This window comes from Salmo trutta, chromosome 29 (assembly GCF_901001165.1).
Source record: "Salmo trutta chromosome 29, fSalTru1.1, whole genome shotgun sequence".
Lineage (NCBI taxonomy): Eukaryota > Metazoa > Chordata > Actinopteri > Salmoniformes > Salmonidae > Salmo > Salmo trutta.
Genome location: NC_042985.1, coordinates 3234908 through 3259435, shown reverse-complemented (window position 1 = coordinate 3259435; position 24528 = coordinate 3234908). Strand labels below are relative to the sequence as shown.

Below are 24528 nucleotides of genomic sequence, written 5' to 3'. Positions count from 1 at the left end.
AACCAACTATATCACTGTCAGCACCCCTTTATCAATACACATTACAACCAACTATATCACACTGTCAGCACCCCTTTATCAATACACATTACAACCAACTATATCACACTGTCAGCACCCCTTTATCCACACACATTACAACCAACTATATCACACTGTCAGCACCCCTTTATCCACACACATTACAACCAACTATATCACACTGTCAGCACCCCTTTATCCATACACATTACAACAACTATATCACACTGTCAGCACCCCTTTATCAATACACATTACAACCAACTATATCACACTGTCAGCACCCCTTTATCCACACACATTACAACCAACTATATTCAAAGGCAAATGTAACTGCTGCACTATGTACCTTAATAAGACAGCTCTGATAAGGATGTGAATGAAATGAGGCGGGATGTTATCAGAGGGAGTTAGATGAACAGGGAGAGGAGGAGAGGTTAACCTCATTGGCTGCCACGTTGAATACCAGAAAAGTTGGTCCATGTAACTGAAAGGAGTAGTTGGCTTTTATTTTTCTTCTCAATCGATGGATGCCACTCACCTCAGGGCTGAGGGTTGGCTGTAAAATGAGATTAGACTGCTGCATTTAACCTATATTCTTCCCTAGACTGAGCTGAGGGTTGGCTGTCAGATGAGATTAGACTGCTGGAAAAGAACCATAAAAGATTTGTCTCCTACTGGCAGCGATTAAGAATTTGCATCTGAGTCAACATTGCTTGACAGTGCTCATTTGCCTGGGATGCCTGGTAAAAGATGATCATCAGAAATGGGAAGAGATTCGAGGCACATGCCTGCACAGCAAAAACAAGCAGCTTCAGTATTTGGCCACTCAGTAAATTGTATTTCGATCATGGCCAGTCGTTTGGGCAGGTTATGGGAAAAGATCCAAGTAATTTAATCCTCTACTGCACACATTTAGGTTATTCACCCCCCAAAAAAATATTTCATATTTTTTTTGTGAAGATTTTATGCCCCCAAATGTGTTTTGTTGCCTCGGGGCAACGCAGTGCCATAAGGGTGGATTTATTAAGGGGAAAATAATAGAACAAAGGCCCTCTTTTCATAAGAAAATACAAGTTAATCATAAACTGGTATTTCACTGCTTCTCAAACCTGATTCTGGGGTGGTCTTCCTGTCACTGTCCTTCAGCTCACTGTCCTTCAGCTCACTGTCCTCACTCACAGGGTATGTATGATCCTAACTGCTCTATGAAGCTCCGTCCATAGAATGTCTGTCAGTGGATATGTTGGAAAGAATATTGACCAATGCTATCATTTGGGGGGGGGGGGGAATGGAGAGGGAATACGTGGGTGCCTGTTTGTATACGTGTACGGTATGCTCCTCAGTATAGGGGCATGCAGGCTTGAGTCAGTGTTCCTGCTTCCTGTATTGTGATTTCTGCTCTACTAGATTAGTGGGCCGTTATCACTCAAATAATGAGGTCATGGGCCAATAGTTTGACGAGGTAACTTCAACCAACTCTACAGTCTCAGGAAGTATGATGCACACTACGTCATAACTTGTTTCCAAATGAATGCTGATTTTCTATGAGCTCACAAGTGTTCTACCACTTTAATAATGAAACATATTTGGAATGTAAGTTAGAGTATTGTTGACTTTTCTTTTGTTAAAACTAGTCATTTATGTCAAGGCCCACAGGAAATGTTGAATTAAACCTGAATTTGTCCCACAGATATTTGAGTATCAGTTTAAACCCCCCAACAGGAATGAAAGCCACACGCTGTAAGATGTGTTTACCATCAGAGTGGGTCCACCGACGTGAACACAGGAATAATATTCCTAGTTGCATTTCAAGACCTTTTCAAAAAGTAAATATATGTCTCGTCCTGACCAGTAAAAGGCGTTATTTGTCATTGTAGTTTGGTCAGGGCGTGGCAGGGGGTGTTTGTTTTGTGTGTTTTGGGGTTTAGGTTCTATGTTATCTATGTTGGGTTTTTGGCAATGACGTCCAATTAGAGGCAGCTGGTTGTCGTTGTCTCTAATTGGAGGCCATATATAGTTGTGTGTGTTTCACTTGTTTTGTGGGTGGTTATTTTCTGTATAGCCTGTGAGCCTTATGGAACTGTTTTTGTCGTTTGTTTATTTTGTTTAAGTGTTTTCTTTAAATAAATTAAGAAGATGAACACTTTACCCGCTGCGCTTTGGTCCAATCCTTACGACGCCTTTGACAGAACCACCCACCCAAAAAAGAACCAAGCAGCGGAAGGAGCAGCAGGAAAAATATTTGGAGTCGTGGACATGGGAGGAGATCTTAGACGGAAAGGGACCCTGGAGGCAGGCTGGGGAGTACCGGCGACCGAGGGAGGAACTGGAGTCAACAAAGGCAGAGCGGCGCTATTATGAGGCGCTGTATAGGGGCAAGTGCGAGAGGCAGTCCCCCCCCCCCCCCCAAAAAAAAATGTTTTGGGGGGGGCACACGGGGAGTTGGGCAGAGTCAGGGTGGAGTCCTGAGCCAACTCCCCGTGCTTATTATGGGGAGCGACAGATCAAGCAAGCACCTTGTTACGCAGAAATGCGCACGGTGTCACCCATACGCATGCACAGTCCGGTGCGGCCAATAAGGGCTCCGCAGCTGCCGGCACAACGGATCTGGTCTCCAGTGCGGCTCCTCGGCCCAGTTTACCTTGCGCCTGCTCTACGCACGGCAGCCCTCATTCCCCAGCACAGCCAGTTCGCCCTGTGCCAGCGCTCCGCCCGTGCCGGGCTACAGTGATCATCCAGCCAGGACGGGTTGTGCAGGCCGTGCGCTCCAGACCTCCAGTGTGTCTCCAAGACCCAGTATACCCTGTGCCTGCTCCGCGTACTCTTCCTCCAGTGCGCCACCATAGCCCAGTACGTCCTGTTCCTGCTCCCCGCACTAGCCTGAAGGTGCGTGTTACTAGTCTGGCACCTCCTATTCCAGCCCCACGCATCAGGTCTCCAGCGACGCCCCTCAGCCCGGAGTCTTCTGAATGGGAGCTACGCCCAGAGCCACCTCCGTAGTGGGATTATTGGGAAGGGGGAGGTGTAGGTGTAGCACAGGAACCGTCATTGACGGTGGCCACCCTCCCTTCCCTCACTTTAAGTTTAAGGTTGTTTTTTTTGTTGTTTTTTTTTAGGTGCATTCGGGGTCTGCACCTTTGGGGGGGGGGGGGGGTACTGTCACGTCCTGACCAGTAAAAGGGGTTATTTGTCATTGTAGTTTGGTCAGGGCGTGGCAGGGGGTGTTTGTTTTTGTGTTTAGGTTCTATGTTATCTATTTCTGTATATCTAGTTTTCTATTTCTATGATGGTTTTTGGCAATGACCTCCAATTAGAGGCAGCTGATTGTCGTTGACTCTAATTGGAGGCCATATTTAGTTGTGTTTGTTTCACTTGTGTTTTGTGGGTGGTTATTTTCTGTATAGCCTGTGAGCCTTATGGAACTGTTTTCGTCGTTTGTTTATTTTGTTTAAGTGTCTTCTTTAAATAAATTAAGATGAGCACTTTACCCGCTGCGCTTTGGTCCAATCCTTATGACGCCCATGACAATATAGCACTTGATTATATTCTATGATTATATACTACAGATAATATCCGTAGTGACATTCCACTAGACTAGAGCCACATTACACCATGAATCATATGATTACAACATGTCTACAAATCACAAAGAATGTTGTAATGCATCCAAACTGTAACAATATACAATTTGCCATCTCTGTAATAGGTTGTGAAATAAGATTTCCAAGAACCAAATAAATGTCAGAGAAGAAGTGATTCTTAAAAGCTGAGTACTTTATCACAGACATACATATAGAATAGTGCCTGCACACTCATGGGAAAAAAATAAATGATGACAAATCAACAGACAGGTTGGAGAGTTTGGCCAACCTGTTCAACAGTGCCTCATAAGATGTGATCTACTTACAGTCGCTAACATAGTTACTTACCAGAGGCGTGTCTTGTCGCTCTGTCATGGCTGTGGTCTAATGTGCAGTCAGCTTCCCTCCAGTCACCGATCTCTGCTCTGGGGCAAGTGACACCAGGTGAGCCCTTGGAGACTCCAGGAAGCAGCAGGTAGGTAAGCCACACTGTGGCCTTCCTCTGACCAATCACAGTCTCCAATGAGCTCCATTATCTTTGCATCATTATCTGCACCACCAGTGCATCGCATCAGAACAATGTGATCTACAGGGGACTATTCAATGAGCTAGCATACAACTGATATAATGCAGCAACTGATAAAATACAACTGATATGGCCCAGATCCCCATCATTTGCTTGAAGAGAAGGGGCCGGAGGGCGGGCTACCTTCTGAGAATTTGTAGACGGTCGAATAAACCCCCAATGCCTTCTGTTCTGCTAGCAAACGTGCAATCTTTGAAAAATAAAATCGATGACCTACAAGAAAGATTAAACTACCAACGGGATATTCAAAACTGTAATATCTTATGCCTCACGGAGTTGTGTCTGAAAGACGACATTATCAACATACAGCTGGCTGGTTATACGCTGTATTGGCAGGATAAAACAGCGGCGTCTGGAAAGACAAGGGGCGGCGGACTATGTATTTTAGTAAATAACAGCTGGTGCATGATATCTAAGGAAGTCTCGAGGTTATGCTCGCCTGAGTTAGAGTATCTCATGATAAGCTGTAGACCACAATATCTACCTAGAGTTTTCATCTATTTTTCGTAGCCGTCTACATACCACCACAGACCGAGGCTGGCACTAAGACAGCACTCAATGAGCTGTATTCCACCATAAGCAAACAGGAAACCGCTCACCCAGAGGCGGCACTCCTAGTGGCCGGGGACTTTAACGCAGGGAAACTTAAATCGGTCTTACCAAATTTCTATCAGCATGTTAAATGTGCAACCAGAGGGAAAAAAACTCTGGACCACCTTCACACATAGAGATGCATACAAAACACTCCCTCCATTTGGCAAATCTGACCATAATTCTATCCTTCTGGTTCCTTCTTACAAGCAAAAATTAAAGCAGAAAGCCCCAGTGACTCAATAAATAAATAAAAAGAAGTGGTCAGACGAAGCAGATACTAAGCTACAGGACTGTTTTGCTAGCACAGACTGGAATATGTTCCGGGACTCCTCCGATGGCATTGAGGAGCACACCGCATCAGTCATTAGCTTCATCAATAAGTGCATCGATGGTGTCGTCCCCACAGTGATTGTACGTACATACCCCAACCAGAAGCCATGGATTACATGCAACATCCGCACTGAGCTGAAGGCTAGAGCTGCCCCTTTCAAGGAGCGGAACTCTATAAGAAATCCCGCTATGCCCTCCGAACCATCAAACAGGTAAAGCGTCAATACAGGACTAGGATCGAATCGCACTACACCGGCTCTGACGCTTGTCGGATGTGGCAGGGCTTGCAAACCATTACAGACTACAAATGAAAGCACAGCTGAGAGCTGCCCAGTGACACGAGCCTAACAGACGAGCTAAACTACTTCAATACTCGCTTCAAGACAAATAACACTGAAACATGCATGAGAGCACCAGCTGTTCCAGAAGACCGTGATCACGCTCTCCACAGCCGATGTAGGATCTTTATACAGGTCAACATTTACAAGGACGCAGGGCCAGACAGATTACCAGGATCTGTACTGCGAGTATGCGCTGACCAACTGGCAAGTGTCTTCACTGACATTTTCAACCTCTCCCTGTCCGAGTCTGTAATAAAAACATGTTTTAATCACACCACCATAGTCCCTGTGCCCAAGAACACTAAGGTAACCTGCCTAAATGACTACCGACCCTTAGCACTCACGTCTGTAGCCAAGTGCTTTGAAGTGCTTTGAAAGGCTGGTCATGGCTCACATCAATACCATTATCCCAGAAACCCTAGACCCACTCCAATTTGCATCCCACCCTAACAGATCCACAGATGATGCAATCTCTATTGCACTTCTCACTACCCTTTCCCACCTGGACAAAAGGAACACCTACAGCTGAAGTTGGCAGTTTACATACACCTTAGTCAAATACATTTAAACTCAGTTTTTCACAATTCCTGACATTTTATCCTAGTTAAAATTCCCTGTCTTAGGTCAGTTAGGATCACCACTTTATTATAAGAATGTAAAATGTCAGAATAATAGTAGAGAGAATGATTTATTTCAGCTTTTATTTCTTTCATCACATTCACAGTGGGTCAGAAGTTTACTTACACTCAATTAGTATTTGGTAGTATTGCCTTTAAATTGTTTAACTTGGGTCAAACGTTTCGGGTAGCCTTCCACAAGCTTCCCACAATAAGTTGGGTGAATTTTGGCCCATTCTTCCTGACAGAGCTGGTGTAACTGAGTCCGGTTTGTAGTCCTCCTTGCTCGCACACACTTTTTCAGTTTTGCCCACAAATTTTCTATGGGATTGAGGTCAGAGCTTTGTGACGGCTACTCCAATACCTTGACTTTGTTGTCCTTAAGCCATTTCGCCACAACTTTGGAAGTATGCTTGGGGTCATTGTCCATTTGGAAGACCCATTTGCGACCAAGCTTTAACTTCCTGACTGATGTCTTGATGTTGCTTCAATATATCCAGATAATTTTCCTGCCTCATGATGCCATCTATTTTGTGAAGTGCACCAGTCCCTCCTGCAGAAAAGCACCCCCACAACATGATGCTGCCACCCCCGTGCTTCACGGATTGGATGGTGTTCTTTGGCTTGCAAGCCTCCCCCTTTTTCCTCCAAACATAACGATGGTCATTATGGCCAAACAGTTCTGTTTTTGTTTCATCAGACCAGAGGACATTTCTCCAAAAAGTATGATCTTTGTCCCCATGTGCAGTTGCAAACCTTAGTCTGGCTTTTTATGGCGGTTTTGGAGCAGTGGCTTTTTCCTTGTTGAGCGGCCTTTCAGGTTATGTCGATATAGGACTCGTTTTTACTGTGGATAGAGATACTTTTGTACCTGTTTCCTCCAGCATCTTCACAAGGTTCTTTGCTGTTGTTCTGGATTGATTTGCACTTTTTGCACCACAGTACTTTCATCTCTAGGAGACAGAACGCGTCTCCTTCCTGAGCGGTATGACTGCTGCGTGGTCCCATGGTGTTTATACTTGCATATTATTGTTTGTACAGATGAACGTGGTACCTTCAGGCATTTGGAAATTGCTCCCAAGGATGAACCAGACTTGTAGTCTACAATTCTTTTCCTGAGGCCTTGGCTGATTTCTTTAGATTTTCCCATGATTTCAAGCAAAGAGGTAGGTAGGAAGGTAGGCCTTGAAATACATCCACAGGTACACCTCCAATTGACTCAAATTATGTCAATTAGCCTATCAGAAGCTTCTAAAGCCATGACGTCATTTTCTGGAATTTTCCAAGCTGTTGAAAGGCACAATCAACTTAGTGTATGTAAACTTAGCCTTCCCTGTAGCTCAGTTGGTAGAGCATGGTGTTTGCAACACCAGGGTTGTGGGTTCGATTCCCACGGGGGGCCAGCACAGAAAAAAAATGTATGAAATTGTATGAAATGTATGTGTTCACTGCCTCTGAGGTGTCTGCTTTTGTAACTCCTGACAGTTTCTGCCAGTACACAGTGATGGCTTTTGGAATGAGGAATGCTCCGGCCACGTTTCAACGTTTGGTAAATATTGTATTGGCTGATGTTCCTGATTGTACTGCATATCTGGATGACCTGGTTGTTCATTCGACTACCTGGCTTAATCACATGAGCACATTGAGGGCTGTGTTTGCACGCTTGGCCAACGCTTCTTTGACCCTTAACTTAGCCAAATGTGAGTTTGGAAAGGCAACTGTTACATATTTGGGTAAAGAGGTAGGTCGGGGTCAGGTGCGTACCGTAACAACTAAGGTGGATGCTATCACCCGGTTTCCTGCCACTCGCCGAGAATTACGCAGATTCTTAGGCATGACGGGTTATTACCGTACATTTTGTAGGAATTTCTCAACAGTTGTAGCCCCAATGAATAGGTTACTCAGTCCTTCAGTGTCCTTTGAGTGGACCGCTGAGTGTCAATCTGCTTTTGACTTTGTAAAAGCACTATTGTGTACTTCTCCTGTTCTTTCTGCCCCTGATTTCCAGAAACCATTTAAGTTGGAGGTGGATGCCAGTTCAGTGGGTGCAGGTGCTGTACTATTACAGGAACACGATGGTCTAGATCACCCAGTTTGTTACTTCTCTCGAAAATTCAACAGCTGTCAGTCAAGGTATTCCACTATCGAACAGGAGACCCTGGCGCTGTTATTTGCCCTACAATTTTTTGAAGTTTGTTGGCTCGAGTGTGTTGCCTGTTGTGGTATACACAGACCACAACCCTTTAACTTTCCTGAGCCGCATGTATAACCACAACCAACGTCTTATGCGTTGGGCGTTGGTTATACAGGGTTATAATTTAGAAATTCAGCACATAAAGGGTTCAGAAAACATAGTTGCGGACGCTTTGTCCCGTGCCTAGTTAAAAGATAAGTAATAATAGAACAAGGCCTTGATAACTGTGGTGATGTAAGTAGTTGGTATTATTAAAAAAATGTATGTATGTAAGGGTTTTATCATAAACCCAGGGGTTTACTCTTTTTTGTGGGGGGCGTGTTACGTGTTACGTTTTTCTTGTTCCCCATTTTCCCCTGTTAGTGTGTTTGTGTCCTGAGCATTACAGGTGTACCGAGTTGCGGCTAACGATGGTGGGCGTGGCTGTAGCTGATTACAGAGAGGATATCTGTTTGCCGTGTGAGAAGAGAAGAAGAGAGGAGGGGGAGAGAGAGGACACTTGTTTTTTGTTTGATTATTGGTGTTTGTTTGTGTTTCAGCCTGTCCTCCTGAGGTACTCCACCCTACCTAGGTCCTGGAGAAGGGAAAAGGTAGATCTGCCCATGGGTGTACATTCTCACGTAGATAACCCATTGTTTTATACACTAGGTTAGCCGGGCGGGTGTCACCCTTGTATTTTCTTGGAACCAGGTAGGACAGTGGGTTAGGGTTTAGAGTGTTAGGAAGGTTTAGGTGTGTAGAAGAGGAGGGACCTTTTGTTTATTTTCATTACTTGGACCCCGATCCCAAACATTCCCTTCTCTTACCTTCCCTTGTTGTTGTTGTGTCTTACTGATTATTTATGGGTGTGTTATATTGTTTATTTTAAATAATTTACTAAACATCCCCTGAGGGTTAAAATTGAGTTCTGGTTGTGGTCTGATTTATTTATCGCCCATTGCACCCCACATTTCTTCCCCTTTCATCCGTGTTACCTGGTGTGTTTAGGCCCAGGCATTTACGTCTCCTCCTCAGACGAGCTACACCCGAGGGGAGAACGTAAGATCACTACTGTAAGTCGCTCTGGATAAGAGCGTCTGCTAAAATGTAAATGTAAAAACTTCTGACCCACTGGAATTGTGATACAGTGAATGAAATAATCTGTCTAAAAACAATTGTTGGAAAAGTTACTTGTCACGCACAAAGAAGATGTCTTAACCGACTTGCCAAAACTATAGTTTTACAAGAAATTTGTTGTGGTTGAAAAGCGAGTTTTAATAACTCCAACATAAGTGTATGTCAACTTCCGTCTTCAACTGTATGTGAGAATGCTATTCATTGACTACAGCTCAGCGTTCAACACCATAGTGCCCTCCAAGCTCATCAATAAGCTAAGGTCCCTGGGACTAAACACTTCCCTCTGCAACTGAATCCTGGACTTCCTGACGGGCCGCCCCCAGGTGGTAAGGGTAGGTAACACATCCGCCACGCTGATCCTCCACACAGGGGCCCCTCAGGGGTGCATGCTCAGTCCCCTCCTGTACTCCCTGTTCACTCATGACTGCACGGCCAGGCACAACTCCAACACCATCATTAAGTTTGCCGATGAGACAACAGTGGTAGGCCTGATCACAGACAATGACGGGACAGCCAATAGGGAGGAGGTCAGAGACCTGGCCGTGTTTACCAGGACAACAACCTCTCCCTCAACATGATCAAGACAAAGGAAATGATTGTGGACTGCAGGAAAAGGAAGACCGAGCATGCCCCCATTCTCAATGACGGGGCTGCAGTGGAGCAGGTTGAGAGCTGTATCCACATTACCAACAAACTAACATGGTCCAAGCACACCAAGACAGTCGTGAAGAGGGCACGACAAAACCTATTCCCCCTCAGGAGACTGAAAAGATTTGACATGGGTCCTCAGATCCTCAAAAGGTTCTACAGCTGCACCATCGAGAGCATCCTGACTGGTTGCAACACTGCCTGGTATGGCAACTGCTAGGCCTTCCACCGCAAGGCACTACAGAGGGTAGTGCGTACAGCCCAGTACATCAAGCTTCCTGCCATCCAGGACCTCTATATCAGGCTGTGTCAGAGGAAGGCCCTAAAAATTGTCAGACTCCAGCCACCCTAGACAGACTGTTCTCTCTGCTACCGCACTGCAAGTCGTACCGGAGCACCAAGTCTAGGTCCAAGAGGCTACTAAACAGCTTCTACCCCCAAGCCATAAGACTCCTGAACATCTAATCAAATGGCTACCCAGACTATTTGCATTGCACCTCGCCCCCCTCTTTTACACCGCTGCTACTCTCTATTATTATCTATGCATAGTCACTTTAATAACTCTACCTACATGTACATATTACCTCGACTAACCTGTGCCGCCGCACATTGACTCTGTACCGGTACTCCCTGTATATAGTCTCGCTATTGTTATTTTACTGCTGATCTTTAACTTTTTTACTTTAATTTCTTATTCATATATATTTTATTAACGGCATTGTTTAGGGGCTCGTAAGTAAGCATTTCACTAAGGTCTACACCTGTTATATTCAGTGCATTTGACTAATAAAATGATTTGATTTAATACAACTGAACTCATAATACAATAACTGATATGACAACAGAGAATGCGACAACTGAAATGATATGATACAACACCTGAACGGATATTATACAACACCTGAACGGATATGATGCAACCAGCGGATAACGGATGCGACGCAACCAGCGGATAACGGATGCGACGCAACCAGCGGATAACGGATGCGACGCAACCAGCGGATAACGGATGCGACGCAACCAGCGGATAACGGATGCGACGCAACCAGCGGATAACGGATGCGACGCAACCAGCGGATAACGGATGCGACGCAACCAGCGGATAACGGATGCGACGCAACCAGCGGATAACGGATGCGACGCAACCAGCGGATAACGGATGCGACGCAACCAGCGGATAACGGATGCGACGCAACCAGCGGATAACGGATGCGACAGATATAATACAATAAAGGATAACTGATATGATACAATAACTGATATAATACAATAACTGATGTCACTTAAAGCTAAGGAGATTCCCTGGTCTACATGGGAATCATATCTGTTCTTCACAATGTATTTCTATGTTATTGTAAAATTGCCTTCACCTGAATAAGCCCCTGTGCCTCCCAAATAGAACAGACAATAGGTTAGGTTGTGGATGCTATAATACTTGCCACTGGGGGTCAGTATATCACCATAAAGTTACAAATAAAACGGTTTAAGGGTGGTCTAATGTGGTCTTGGGTTGGTTTTAATGAAACGAAGGACATTGTATTTATATTGAACATTGTAACTTGTATACAGGTAGACCAGAGAAGCTACATCCCTTTTTGATTGGCAGATGAGTGGCAACCCTGATTAGAAGCACCTGCTGCTCATCAGTTGCTCACCTGTGTTCCCTATAAATGCTGTTTTGAATGGAAAAGGTTTCTACCGACACACTGAAGAAGGCTGCAAAGCAGAAACGTCTGTCTTCACCAGGCCTGGGCAACTCCAGTCCTCTGGGCCTGATTGGTGTCACACTTTCCCCCCAGTCCCAGCTAACACACCTGACTCCAATAGTCAACTCATCTTGATCTTCAGTTAAAAATGCAATCAGTTTAAAATCAGGTGTTTCTAGGGATGGGCAAAAAGTGACACCAATCAGACCCTGAGGACTAGAATTGCCTAGGCCTGGTCTACGCTATCCATGATGAAGTGAAAATAATAACAAATTCATTTATGCAGACCCATCACACATTTTTGCTTATCTGAATTTACGGGTTTTACGCACCAACCAAACTTCTGGGAGAGCCTGACGGTCCCCTTTTGATTGGCCACGACACCACACAATTTCCAGGATGAATCCACCCAAGTTTTCAATTCATATTACTTTCTCCAAATTCTCCTTCAGCTTGGATAGGCTGAAACGACTAAAGTAATTAAACAGAGTGTAATAACCAGTATATTGATAAGCATATCCTCGTCTATTTCATTTGAACATGCTTCAAATAACCTCTATAATGTTCTGAAACCTATTAGCTGTCTACCTGTTCCACTGAGGATATGACACATTTTCGAAGCAAAGTTGTCTTTTGTTAAAAGGTAAAGGCCAACACGGTTTAAAACCTTTTAAAATAGCCGCATTTATTAAAGGCTGGAATCAATCCGTATCGCGGAAATATTGCATGAGATCTGCATTGAAATGTAAAGGAAATTTCCGATTGAGCCGATATAGACAGCGTTTATAGTTAATGCCGTCTCCGCTCATTCCTTTTACATTTCAATCCAGCTATGAGACTACTCAGACAAAGCAGGCCACCCGTCATAAGGGGTTCCCGAGTGGCGCAGCGGTCTAAGGCACTGCGTCTCAGTCCCTGGTTCGAATCCAGGCTGTATCACATCCGGCTGTGATTGGAAGTCCCATAGGGCTGCGCACAATTGCCCCAGCGCCGTCTGGGTTTGGCCGGGGTGGGCTGTCATTGTAAATAAGAATTTGTTCTTAACTGACTTGCCTAGTTAAATAAAAGTTCAATAAAAAAATGCAGGGTTTACCGTGACTTCAGTCTCTGCTGATTGGCTTTAAATTTAAATCCAGCTATAACGCGGAACTTCCACAATTTCGACGTGGAGGCTACAAACCCTCCTGCAGTGCAGAAAGGTTAAATCATCAAACCCCTCGCAAGGAGGCAAAAAGTCAACCTCATTTGGCGCCATTCCAAATACCCCCCAGCAAGCAGGGGAGGAAGACAGGGCGTGAATAAACCAAGGGCCAACCAATAAGCAAGACCGGCCATTATATAGGCGGCATCCTCGGGTCTTTAAATAGCCTACCTATATCCACATAATATCAGTAGTCCCAGTTGAAGTTACATTGTAGTTAGGAAAAACAGCCCAGTGTGAATCCATTTTGTATTTCTTCAAGACTGGACATATTGCTGGACGTCATGACAAACGTTCAGACGCCAACTGGTTTGGCAAGCCCGGTGGCAGAGAGAGCAACTCTTCCCCGTCGCCATTCAAGCGTTTGTCGGAACTTATTTGGACCCATCGACCATGACGCGCTGAACCGCGAGTTGAAGGCGACGCTGAAGGAAATCTCTGAACGAGACCAGCGTCGATGGAATTTCCACTTCGAGACAGACACACCAATTCCCGGGAGTTACGAATGGGAAGGAATGTCAGCGGAGTCGATGCCTGCCTTCTACCAGGAGTCGACGAAAGTTGGAGGCATGAGGGTTCAGGTTGTGACATCAAACACAGACTGTACCGCAGAGGTTGTCACTGATGTGCGTGGTTGTTCCCCTCTATCAGACTGCGAACAGACTGCACTTTGTTCCAACGAAGTTAACCAAGAGAATTGGTCCAATTCCCCCAATACGAGGAAATGTAACTCCAAATCAACACCGTGTATTCGGCGTAAGAGGTCGAGGACAACATCTTATGAACGTGCAGTCAACGTTACTCAAATTACAGGTAGTTCTACTTTTTCTTGGTAACGCTATATAACTCCTTAATAAGCAACTCGTTGTAATGGCTTGCCGACTACATAACGTTGATGTTCTCGTATGATTGACTCTAATATGAATTAAAGACTAACCGTTCTACATTTCTTCCCCGCAGATTTTTTCCCAAAGAGGAGAAGATCAACGTCAGAGATGAAGAGCACCCAGCCCAATTCTTCCCTCTCAATTCCCCTTGAACAAACGCCACGCAAAGCTCAAATAATTCGATAAACAACGTGGACAAATCATACCATTGCCTATGTGGAAAATTAGGCTTTCTGCCTTTTTTTGTTATTATTATTATTGTCTGTCTTGGACAAAAAAAAGATGGAGTAACCATCCAAAATATGTTGGCCTATGTTTATGCCAAAGTAGGATGTCTTGTTTTGTCTATATTTAAAATATTGTTTAATTTATTTTATTTAAGTTTCAACTGTATTTAATGTGTTTAATTCAACTAAGGTTTCTGAGATATTGTTTGTCTGTTGAATTGTATCCGTGACAAATACTATTAAAACGATTTGGTTTACATTTTGCTGACGTTCTGCTCATTTTATTATTGAATTAGTGAGACCTCACAACGACCATCAGTGTGCTAACGAGGTGAACAGGGACACCACCTGCCCATGCACACCCCTCACACTAGAGAAACAATAAGAGCAGCAGTCGTTCCATTTGACAGCGCTTGAAGAGTGCCTCAACAAATTGTAGCAGCAGTAGGCCTATAGAGTACTGGATGAATATGTTATGTCCACAGGCATTGTTCAAGAAAAAAAATCAGTCTGCATTGTGCCTTTTTGGTAGATATACCAATCACATGCTTTTCACTTGCTGTGCGTAATTCCGCATGGACGCATGGCGTGCGCACATTGAACACGCAGACACACTAACTAATTACCATCGCAGATGCTATTACCCTCACTGTCGATATGCAAATCAACTGATCCATTCAACATGTAAGTATATTTCCGATATGAGACCAATGTGGAGGTTTTCTGACTACCTTAACAGGGTATTGGGGAAGATCTCTCTGATTTGTGCCTTATTAACACCCAAGACATCTGTATAGTACTAGACCAAACAATGTAACACGTAATCAAGACCTGCACATGATTGTCGTTTCTTTTCAAATTCTGTGTTAACTCCAAGTGCTTTTCAATAATATCAGGCTATGAAGATGGCCAACCGTTAATGGCAGGTGCACACTATTTGACTTACCTTTTCTAAAGAAAATACGTCTGTCATAAATAAACAAGTTCAGAAGTGCAATACATTAAAAAAATATTAACCTACGTCTAACGGTAGAGATGATTTAATATGTCAACTTTGAAATTGTTGACCTAACGGTCCCTATAAAATAGACATGAATACATAAACCACAATGAAATGTATCAGATTTGGTCTGGTTCTAGTGGGAGAATAAAGTATAAACTAATAGTTGGTTTATTGTGAGAATAAGGAGTAAGCGTGACTACATGGTAATGTACATGCATATACTTAAGTCAATAGTGACTGCAATAGCAATCGTGTAAAAACAGGGAGTAACAGATCCATGAGCGATGCGCGCATATAAATTATGCAGTGGGAGGATGAGAGATTTGCAGTACAATTTAAGGTTCGCACGTCTCAAGGATTGGCCATACAGCAGGAAAAGAACAATACCCTAAAGAATTTAAGTGGCCATCTGGCATCAGGGCTTGCGACATGGAAGAAGGGACATGTGGAGAAAGAGTGTGCCATTTCTTTCACCTGCAAATGCGGATTGGTGGCAAAATGAACGCTCCCAGACCCCCCACGTTCTTATTGACAAAGTTACATTCTTCTTTTTCAGTTAAATGCGTTGTATTATCCTTCTCGTGCCGAAACCCATTCGAATGGTTATTTTTAGTTCCAAACTCTATTAGCCCTTCGTTCTATCTGTAGACCTAACCAATTAAGACCTATAGTCTACACAGAAAAAACACTTATTAGTCAAAAATGGCACTATCTTTATATAAATTATAGATATATTTATCTTTATACAATATTTATCTTTATACACTATATTTACTTCAGATAAGTCTTTAGACATTAATGAAGAAACGAATCAACTAGTTAAGTACACAGTAGTGGTATATGGTTATTGACTATAGTCACTTTTTCACAGCATTTCATAGTTCATTTTGGTTCCATATTTCATGGAGTTGTCAATATTATTGTCTGTACCTGCAGTAGTTTGAATTGAATGAATTCTGTAGTGCACTTTCCTCCAGAAACAGATGGTCTATCTATATTGTGTCGCCCCAAGGCATCAATTTTACCACCAAAATTATTCATTAAATCTGTCCCAAGGGCTTGCCATTGCCCACCTACTGATAGCATTCCCTTCATGATTTAACTTTTTTCCTCTCCTTTGTCCAGTGCATCATACAGTGACAGTTGATCTGCCTGTAGGGGAGACTAAGTATATAACACACCACACGTGGACAAGCAGGCTTTTATTGGCAATAGTTTGGTCTGCACTGTAACGGTTGTCATTATAATGGAATCAAAATGATGAAAGACCATCTATGTATTAATACTGTCTCGGCCCATTTTATTAAGCTAGGACGGAATGGTTGTGAGATTTAATCAATAGACCTACCAAGAAGTCAAACATGGATGGAATTCTATCACGACCTCAGCAGAACTTCATTCAGGACCATTTTCTGTCTAGGTTCACTATAGGACATGTTAATAGCAGAAACATCACATTCCCTCTACATGACTGACTTACTCTAGACAAGATACTTGATGTTTCTTGACATGTAGTTGGTTCGATGCCAGTTAGTGCAGTAGCATAGGGGTTTATTTGTCTCTACCCAGAATGAGGACCATTCTGAATGTAACATAGACCTGAAACACTGAAACATAGTAACGATCACCAGCATGATAAAGGACGTGTTTGTGGAGCAGCACATGAGCCGTTATTTCCCTCTTTGTTGGCCAGAATACCAAGCCCGTCTTATCACACTGACTCACTCGCACAATGACCAGTAAGACCAGTCAACCGGACCTCTACAAAGCACTAGAACCCAGCAGTGTCCCTATAGCAACACCTCTCTCTTCTCCCCTCACCCACCTCCAAAAGCACCACAATGACTGCCACAAAGACCCCCACACTTACACACTACACTTAGAGAGGGGGTGCTATTGTCATGAGCACCCAGGCAGAAGGCAGGCAGGGCCCAGATGGTCATCTGGTCTTTTATCTGTGTGCCTACTACTACTGAAGGAATGGAAGGATCCCCGGAAGGCAAGCGGGATGAGGTCACCATCTGCTGCAGCTGAGGTCATCTGTCCAAAGCTCTGGTATTAGCCACGCCACTGGCCCTTCCATCCACCATCCCCCAAGGTCCAAGACATGAGAGGGGAAGGGGGATCTGGGTGCAATTAACTCTTCCCTCCCTTTGGTCTTCATGGAATAGAGTCTACTCCGGGGGGGGGGGGGGGGGGGGGGGGCATGGTTAATGTTGTGGGTTTTAAAGGGACAGGACAATGTATCTTAGATGCTATAGCCCTTTAAGGCACCTTCCACACATACAGCTTCCAGTGGGACATTGATATGACCTAACTTGGATGTAATAATCTATAACTAATTATTGATGCAAGATCCATGGTTGAACAGAATTGTTTGACAATCACCCCCCAAAAAGTTATGGATATTTGCCACATTCATTTATTGGCAATGCAAAATCTTTATAAAACAGGATAGCTACACAATTTGATTGCATTGAAAATCTACATAAAAGCCCTCACCCCGGCCCCAACACTTTAGTTTATGTTTTGACGGTACATACATGGAGAACTTTTGAAAACATAGTGTTATTATAACTGATTACTTTTAGTATGGACATCATTCCATATTCACCATCAAAACATAGCTACCTTTATACTGAAGTGTTTGCTTTGCATATCAACATATTTCAATCAAATTGAATACTACCTTTACTTTTTGATATTGTAACATTCCAATACTCTTACACAGCTGGAATAATGTTATATATGCACTTTAATCTTATTTCCTTTTGATTGAGGGGAAAGAGTTTGAATATGGCGCTTGCTCACATTTCCAAGAAAAGTTCCCCCGGAACATTGACAATTGCAGTAAATGAGAATTCAGAAACATAATCATATCCAGGATGTATGAAAAATATGTCCTGTCTGTGTATCTAGCTGGCTTGTCCTGTAGGCTAAGGCACTGTTCTGTTCTAGGGAAGGGAGCACTGCCGCTACCTCGCTCTCCAACCAAGGTGCATGAATTGAGGAGCGAACTGAAGCAGAGAGGAGATATAGCAACTCTTGGGAGGACATTGGAATTAAATAAAATGATCTTTGTTTAAAGTAGAAGGACAAAAGCTGAAACGTGTTGGTTCCACTTTTAACAATAAAAAAAATATTTTTATTTAATTCGATTGTCCTCCAAGAGTTGCTAAATCTCCTGTCTATACGGTTCTTTTCTAGGGCAGGGTTTCCCAAACTCGGTCCTGGGGCCCCCACTGAGTACACATTTAGTTTTTGCCCTAGCACTATACAGCTGGTTCATTATCATGAAGATCACTGATCTCAGAATAAGACAGAGAGAAAGCGCCAAAGTGGTTTTGGTGTTTCTCGGCTTCAGGAGCTCTTGTCCTGGCTGAGACTGGGGTTGAGGGGTGGATGGATGGTCGATTCAGGAGCTCTTGTCCTGGCTGAGACTGGGGTTGAGGGGTGGATGGATAGTCAATTCAGGAGCTCTTGTCCTGGCTGAGACTGGGGTTGAGGGGTGGATGGATGGTCGATTCAGGAGCTCTTGTCCTGGCTGAGACTGGGGTTGAGGGGTGGATGGATGGTCGATTCAGGAGCTCTTGTCCTGGCTGAGGCTGGGGTTGAGGGGTGGATGGATAGTCGATTCAGGAGCTCTTGTCCTGGCTGAGACTGGGGTTGAGGGGTGGATGGATGGTCGATTCAGGAGCTCTTGTCCTGGCTGAGACTGGGGTTGAGGGGTGGATGGATGGTCGATTCAGGAGCTCTTGTCCTGGCTGAGACTGGGGTTGAGGGGTGGATGGATGGTCGATTCAGGAGCTCTTGTCCTGGCTGAGACTGGGGTTGAGGGGTGGATGGATGGTCGATTCAGGAGCTCTTGTCCTGGCTGAGACTGGGGTTGAGGGGTGGATGGATGGTCGATTCAGGAGCTCTTGTCCTGGCTGAGACTGGGGTTGATGGGTGGATGGATGGTCGATTCAGGAGCTCTTGTCCTGGCTGAGACTGGGGTTGAGGGGTGGATGGATAGTCGATTCAGGAGCTCTTGTCCTGGTTGAGACTGGGGTAGAGGGGTGGATGGATAGTCGATTCAGGAGCTCTTGTCCTGGCTGAGGCTGGGGTTGAGGGGTGGATGGATGGTCGATTCAGGAGCTCTTGTCCTGGCTGAGGCTGGGGTTGAGGGGTGGATGGATGGTCGATTCAAGAGCTCTTGTCCTGGCTGAGACTGGGGTTGAGGGGTGGATGGATGGTCGATTCAGGAGCTCTTGTCCTGGCTGAGGCTGGGGTTGAGGGGTGGATGGATGGTCGATTCAGGAGCTCTTGTCCTGGCTGAGACTGGGGTTGAGGGGTGGATGGATGGTCGATTCAGGAGCTCGTCCAGGCTGAGACTGGGGTTGAGGGGTGGATGGATGGTCGATTCAGGAGCTCTTGTCCTGGCTGAGACTGGGGTTGAGGGGTGGATGGAGGGTCGATTCAGGAGCTCTTGTCCTGGCTGAGGCTGGGGTTGAGGGGTGGATGGATAGTCGATTCAGGAGCTCTTGTCCTGGCTGAGACTGGGGTTGAGGGGTGGATGGATAGTCGATTCAGGAGCTCTTGTCCTGGCTGAGGCTGGGGTTGAGGGGTGGATGGATGGTCGATTCAGGAGCTCTTGTCCTGGCTGAGGCTGGGGTTGAGGGGTGGATGGATGGTCGATTCAGGAGCGCTTGTCCTGGCTGAGACTGGGGTTGAGGGGTGGATGGATGGTCGATTCAGGAGCTCTTGTCTTGGCTGAGACTGGGGTTGAGGGGTGGATGGATGGTCGATTCAGGAGCTCTTGTCCTGGCTGAGACTGGGGTTGAGGGGTGGATGGATGGTCGATTCAGGAGCTCTTGTCCTGGCTGAGTCTGGGGTTGAGGGGTGGATGGATAGTCGATTCAGGAGCTCTTGTCCTGGCTGAGGCTGGGGTTGAGGGGTGGATCGATGGTCGATTCAGGAGCCCTTGTCCTGGCTGAGACTGGGGTTGAGGGGTGGATGGATGGTCGATTCAGGAGCTCTTGTCCTGGCTGAGGCTGGGGTTGAGGGGTGGATGGATGGTCGATTCAGGAGCTCTTGTCCTGGCTGAGACTGGGGTTGAGGGGTGGATGGATGGTCGATTCAGGAGCTCGTCCAGGCTGAGACTGGGGTTGAGGGGTGGATGGATAGTCGATTCAGGAGCTCTTGTCCTGGCTGAGACTGGGGTTGAGGGGTGGATGGATGGTCGATTCAGGAGCTCTTGTCCTGCCTGAGACTGGGGTTGAGGGGTGGATGGATGGTCGATTCAGGAGCTCTTGTCCTGGCTGAGGCTGGGGTTGAGGGGTGGATGGATAGTCGATTCAGGAGCTCTTGTCCTGGCTGAGGCTGGGGTTGAGGGGTGGATCGATGGTCGATTCAGGAGCCCTTGTCCTGGCTGAGACTGGGGTTGAGGGGTGGATGGATGGTCGATTCAGGAGCTCTTGTCCTGGCTGAGGCTGGGGTTGAGGGGTGGATGGATGGTCGATTCAGGAGCTCTTGTCCTGGCTGAGACTGGGGTTGAGGGGTGGATGGATGGTCAATTCAGGAGCTCGTCCAGGCTGAGACTGGGGTTGAGGGGTGGATGGATAGTCGATTCAGGAGCTCTTGTCCTGGCTGAGACTGGGGTTGAGGGGTGGATGGATGGTCGATTCAGGAGCTCTTGTCCTGCCTGAGACTGGGGTTGAGGGGTGGATGGATGGTCGATTCAGGAGCTCTTGTCCTGGCTGAGGCTGGGGTTGAGGGGTGGATGGATGGTCGATTCAGGAGCTCTTGTCCTGGCTGAGACTGGGGTTGAGGGGTGGATGGATGGTCGATTCAGGAGCTCGTCCAGGCTGAGACTGGGGTTGAGGGGTGGATGGATAGTCGATTCAGGAGCTCTTGTCCTGGCTGAGACTGGGGTTGAGGGGTGGATGGATGGTCGATTCAGGAGCTCTTGTCCTGCCTGAGACTGGGGTTGAGGGGTGGATGGATGGTCGATTCAGGAGCTCTTGTCCTGGCTGAGGCTGGGGTTGAGGGGTGGATGGATGGTCGATTCAGGAGCTCTTGTCCTGGCTGAGACTGGGGTTGAGGGGTGGATGGATAGTCGATTCAGGAGCTCTTGTCCTGGCTGAGACTGGGGTTGATGGGTGGATGGATGGTCGATTCAGGAGCTCTTGTCCTGGCTGAGACTGGGGTTGATGGGTGGATGGATGGTCGATTCAGGAACTCTTGTCCTGGCTGAGGCTGGGGTTGAGGGGTGGATGGATAGTCGATTCAGGAGCTCTTGTCCTGGCTGAGGCTGGGGTTGAGGGGTGGATGGATGGTCGATTCAGGAGCTCTTGTCCTGGCTGAGACTGGGGTTGAGGGGTGGATGGATAGTCGATTCAGGAGCTCTTGTCCTGGCTGAGGCTGGGGTTGAGGGGTGGATGGATGGTCGATTCAGGAGCTCTTGTCCTGGCTGAGACTGGGGTTGAGGGGTGGATGGATGGTCGATTCAGGAGCTCTTGTCTTGGCTGAGACTGGGGTTGAGGGGTGGATGGATGTTCGATTCAGGAGCTCTTGTCCTGGCTGAGACTGGGGTTGAGGGGTGGATGGATGGTCGATTCAGGAGCTCTTGTCCTGGCTGAGTCTGGGGTTGAGGGGTGGATGGATAGTCGATTCAGGAGCTCTTGTCCTGGCTGAGACTGGGGTTGAGGGGTGGATGGATGGTCGATTCAGGAGCTCTTGTCCTGGCTGAGGCTGGGGTTGAGGGGTGGATGGATGGTCGATTCAAGAGCTCTTGTCCTGGCTGAGACTGGGGTTGAGGGGTGGATGGATGGTCGATTCAGGAGCTCGTCCAGGCTGAGACTGGGGTTGAGGGGTGGATGGATGGTCGATTCAGGAGCTCTTGTCCTGGCTGAGACTGGGGTTGAGGGGTGGATGGAGGGTCGATTCAGGAGCTCTTGTCCTGGCTGAGGCTGGGGTTGAGGGGTGGATGGATAGTCGAGTCAGGAGCTCTTGTCCTGGCTGAGACTGGGGTTGAGGGGTGGATGGATAGTCGATTCAGGAGCTCTTGTCCTGGCTGAGACTGGGGTTGAGGGGTGGATGGATAGTCGATTCAGGAGCTCTTGTCCTGGCTGTGGCTGGGGTTGAGGGGTGGATGGATGGTCGATTCAGGAGCTCTTGTCCTGGCTGAGGCTGGGGTTGAGGGGTGGATGGATGGTCGATTCAAGAGCTCTTGTCCTGGCTGAGACTGGGGTTGAGGGGTGGATGGATGGTCGATTCAGGAGCTCTTGTCCTGGCTGAGACTGGGGTTGATGGGTGGATGGATGGTCGATTCAGGAGCTCTTGTCCTGGCTGAGACTGGGGTTGATGGGTGGATGGATGGTCGATTCAGGAACTCTTGTCCTGGCTGAGGCTGGGGTTGAGGGGTGGATGGATAGTCGATTCAGGAGCTCTTGTCCTGGCTGAGGCTGGGGTTGAGGGGTGGATGGATGGTCGATTCAGGAGCTCTTGTCCTGGCTGAGACTGGGGTTGAGGGGTGGATGGATAGTCGATTCAGGAGCTCTTGTCCTGGCTGAGGCTGGGGTTGAGGGGTGGATGGATGGTCGATTCAGGAGCTCTTGTCCTGGCTGAGACTGGGGTTGAGGGGTGGATGGATGGTCGATTCAGGAGCTCTTGTCTTGGCTGAGACTGGGGTTGAGGGGTGGATGGATGTTCGATTCAGGAGCTCTTGTCCTGGCTGAGACTGGGGTTGAGGGGTGGATGGATGGTCGATTCAGGAGCTCTTGTCCTGGCTGAGTCTGGGGTTGAGGGGTGGATGGATAGTCGATTCAGGAGCTCTTGTCCTGGCTGAGACTGGGGTTGAGGGGTGGATGGATGGTCGATTCAGGAGCTCTTGTCCTGGCTGAGGCTGGGGTTGAGGGGTGGATGGATGGTCGATTCAAGAGCTCTTGTCCTGGCTGAGACTGGGGTTGAGGGGTGGATGGATGGTCGATTCAGGAGCTCTTGTCCTGGCTGAGACTGGGGTTGAGGGGTGGATGGATGGTCGATTCAGGAGCTCGTCCAGGCTGAGACTGGGGTTGAGGGGTGGATGGATGGTCGATTCAGGAGCTCTTGTCCTGGCTGAGACTGGGGTTGAGGGGTGGATGGAGGGTCGATTCAGGAGCTCTTGTCCTGGCTGAGGCTGGGGTTGAGGGGTGGATGGATAGTCGATTCAGGAGCTCTTGTCCTGGCTGAGACTGGGGTTGAGGGGTGGATGGATAGTCGATTCAGGAGCTCTTGTCCTGGCTGAGACTGGGGTTGAGGGGTGGATGGATGGTCGATTCAGGAGCTCTTGTCCTGGATGAGGCTGGGTTTGAGGGGTGGATGGATGGTCGATTCAGGAGCTCTTGTCCTGGCTGAGGCTGGGGTTGAGGGGTGGATGGATGGTCGATTCAAGAGCTCTTGTCCTGGCTGAGACTGGGGTTGAGGGGTGGATGGATGGTCGATTCAGGAGCTCTTGTCCTGGCTGAGGCTGGTGTTGAGGGGTGGATGGATGGTCGATTCAGGAGCTCTTGTCCTGGCTGAGACTGGGGTTGAGGGGTGGATGGATGGTCGATTCAGGAGCTCTTGTCTTGGCTGAGACTGGGGTTGAGGGGTGGATGGATGGTCGATTCAGGAGCTCTTGTCCTGGCTGAGACTGGGGTTGAGGGGTGGATGGATGGTCGATTCAGGAGCTCTTGTCCTGGCTGAGTCTGGGGTTGAGGGGTGGATGGATAGTCGATTCAGGAGCTCTTGTCCTGGCTGAGACTGGGGTTGAGGGGTGGATGGATGGTCGATTCAGGAGCTCTTGTCCTGGCTGAGGCTGGGGTCGAGGGGTGGATGGATGGTCGATTCAGGAGCTCTTGTCCTGGCTGAGACTGGGGTTGAGGGGTGGATGGATGGTCGATTCAGGAGCTCTTGTCCTGGCTGAGACTGGGGTTGAGGGGTGGATGGATGGTCGATTCAGGAGCTCTTGTCCTGGCTGAGACTGGGGTTGAGGGGTGGATGGATGGTCGATTCAGGAGCTCTTGTCCTGGCTGAGGCTGGGGTTGAGGGGTGGATGGATGGATGGTCGATTCAGGAGCTCTTGTCCTGGCTGAGGCTGGGGTGTAGGGATGGATGGAGGGTTGCGGTGGAGAGCTGCTCGTAGCTGGGTAGGCTATCCTGGCTGGGGACACCTGCCCCACCCTGTGACCTCCTCCTACCTTGCCCCTGTGCTCCCCCCATGTCCCCCTGCCCCTGGATTGTCCCAGACAACAGCTGGGTAAGGGACTCTGCGATTTGGTTGAGCGTCTGGTCCATGCGTTGTATCTGTAAGTAGATGGACAAACAGAAAAGTCAATGCTGTACAGACCAATATAATAGAATTAATAGATACTCTTTCTATTTTATTGTCTGTTTTTGCAGAACATGGAAATGTGTATTCTAATGTTCTCGTTATCGGCCTTTTTCAGGCAAATCACAAAATCCTTTTCATC

At 47.1% G+C, this 24528-nt stretch overlaps 2 protein-coding genes across 6 annotated transcripts in view; one reads left to right on the top strand and one right to left on the bottom strand.

Annotated features, from left to right (window-relative positions):
• Nucleotides 1–13120: 13120 nt before the first annotated feature.
• Nucleotides 13121–14305, top strand: LOC115167726 (cyclin-dependent kinase inhibitor 1B). The gene is made up of 2 exons (XM_029722372.1): nt 13121–13751; nt 13899–14305. The coding sequence occupies exons 1-2, from the start codon at nt 13223–13225 to the stop codon at nt 14009–14011; spliced, it is 642 nt and encodes a 213-aa protein (XP_029578232.1). The 5' UTR covers nt 13121–13222; the 3' UTR covers nt 14012–14305.
• Nucleotides 14306–24102: 9797 nt separating this feature from the next.
• Nucleotides 24103–24528, bottom strand: part of kcnq1.1 (potassium voltage-gated channel, KQT-like subfamily, member 1.1) — a 35487-nt gene continuing 35061 nt past the window's right edge. For 4 of the 5 annotated variants that reach the window (XM_029720562.1, XM_029720560.1, XM_029720561.1 and 1 more), the window contains one exon: nt 24103–24361. In XM_029720562.1, the coding sequence (XP_029576422.1) occupies nt 24128–24361 (234 nt within the window). In that variant the 3' untranslated portion in view covers nt 24103–24127. The remainder of the gene's footprint in view (nt 24362–24528) is intronic. The other variant, XR_003870362.1, reaches the window with a different exon arrangement.

Bases quoted from the DNA above. Each gene is read 5' to 3' on its own strand.
- LOC115167726 (XM_029722372.1), top strand. From the start codon at position 13,223: ATGACAAACGTTCAGACGCCAACTGGTTTGGCAAGCCCGGTGGCAGAG. The intron at 13,752-13,898 runs GTAGTTCTACTT...TCTTCCCCGCAG, and splicing joins CAACGTTACTCAAATTACAG to ATTTTTTCCCAAAGAGGAGA.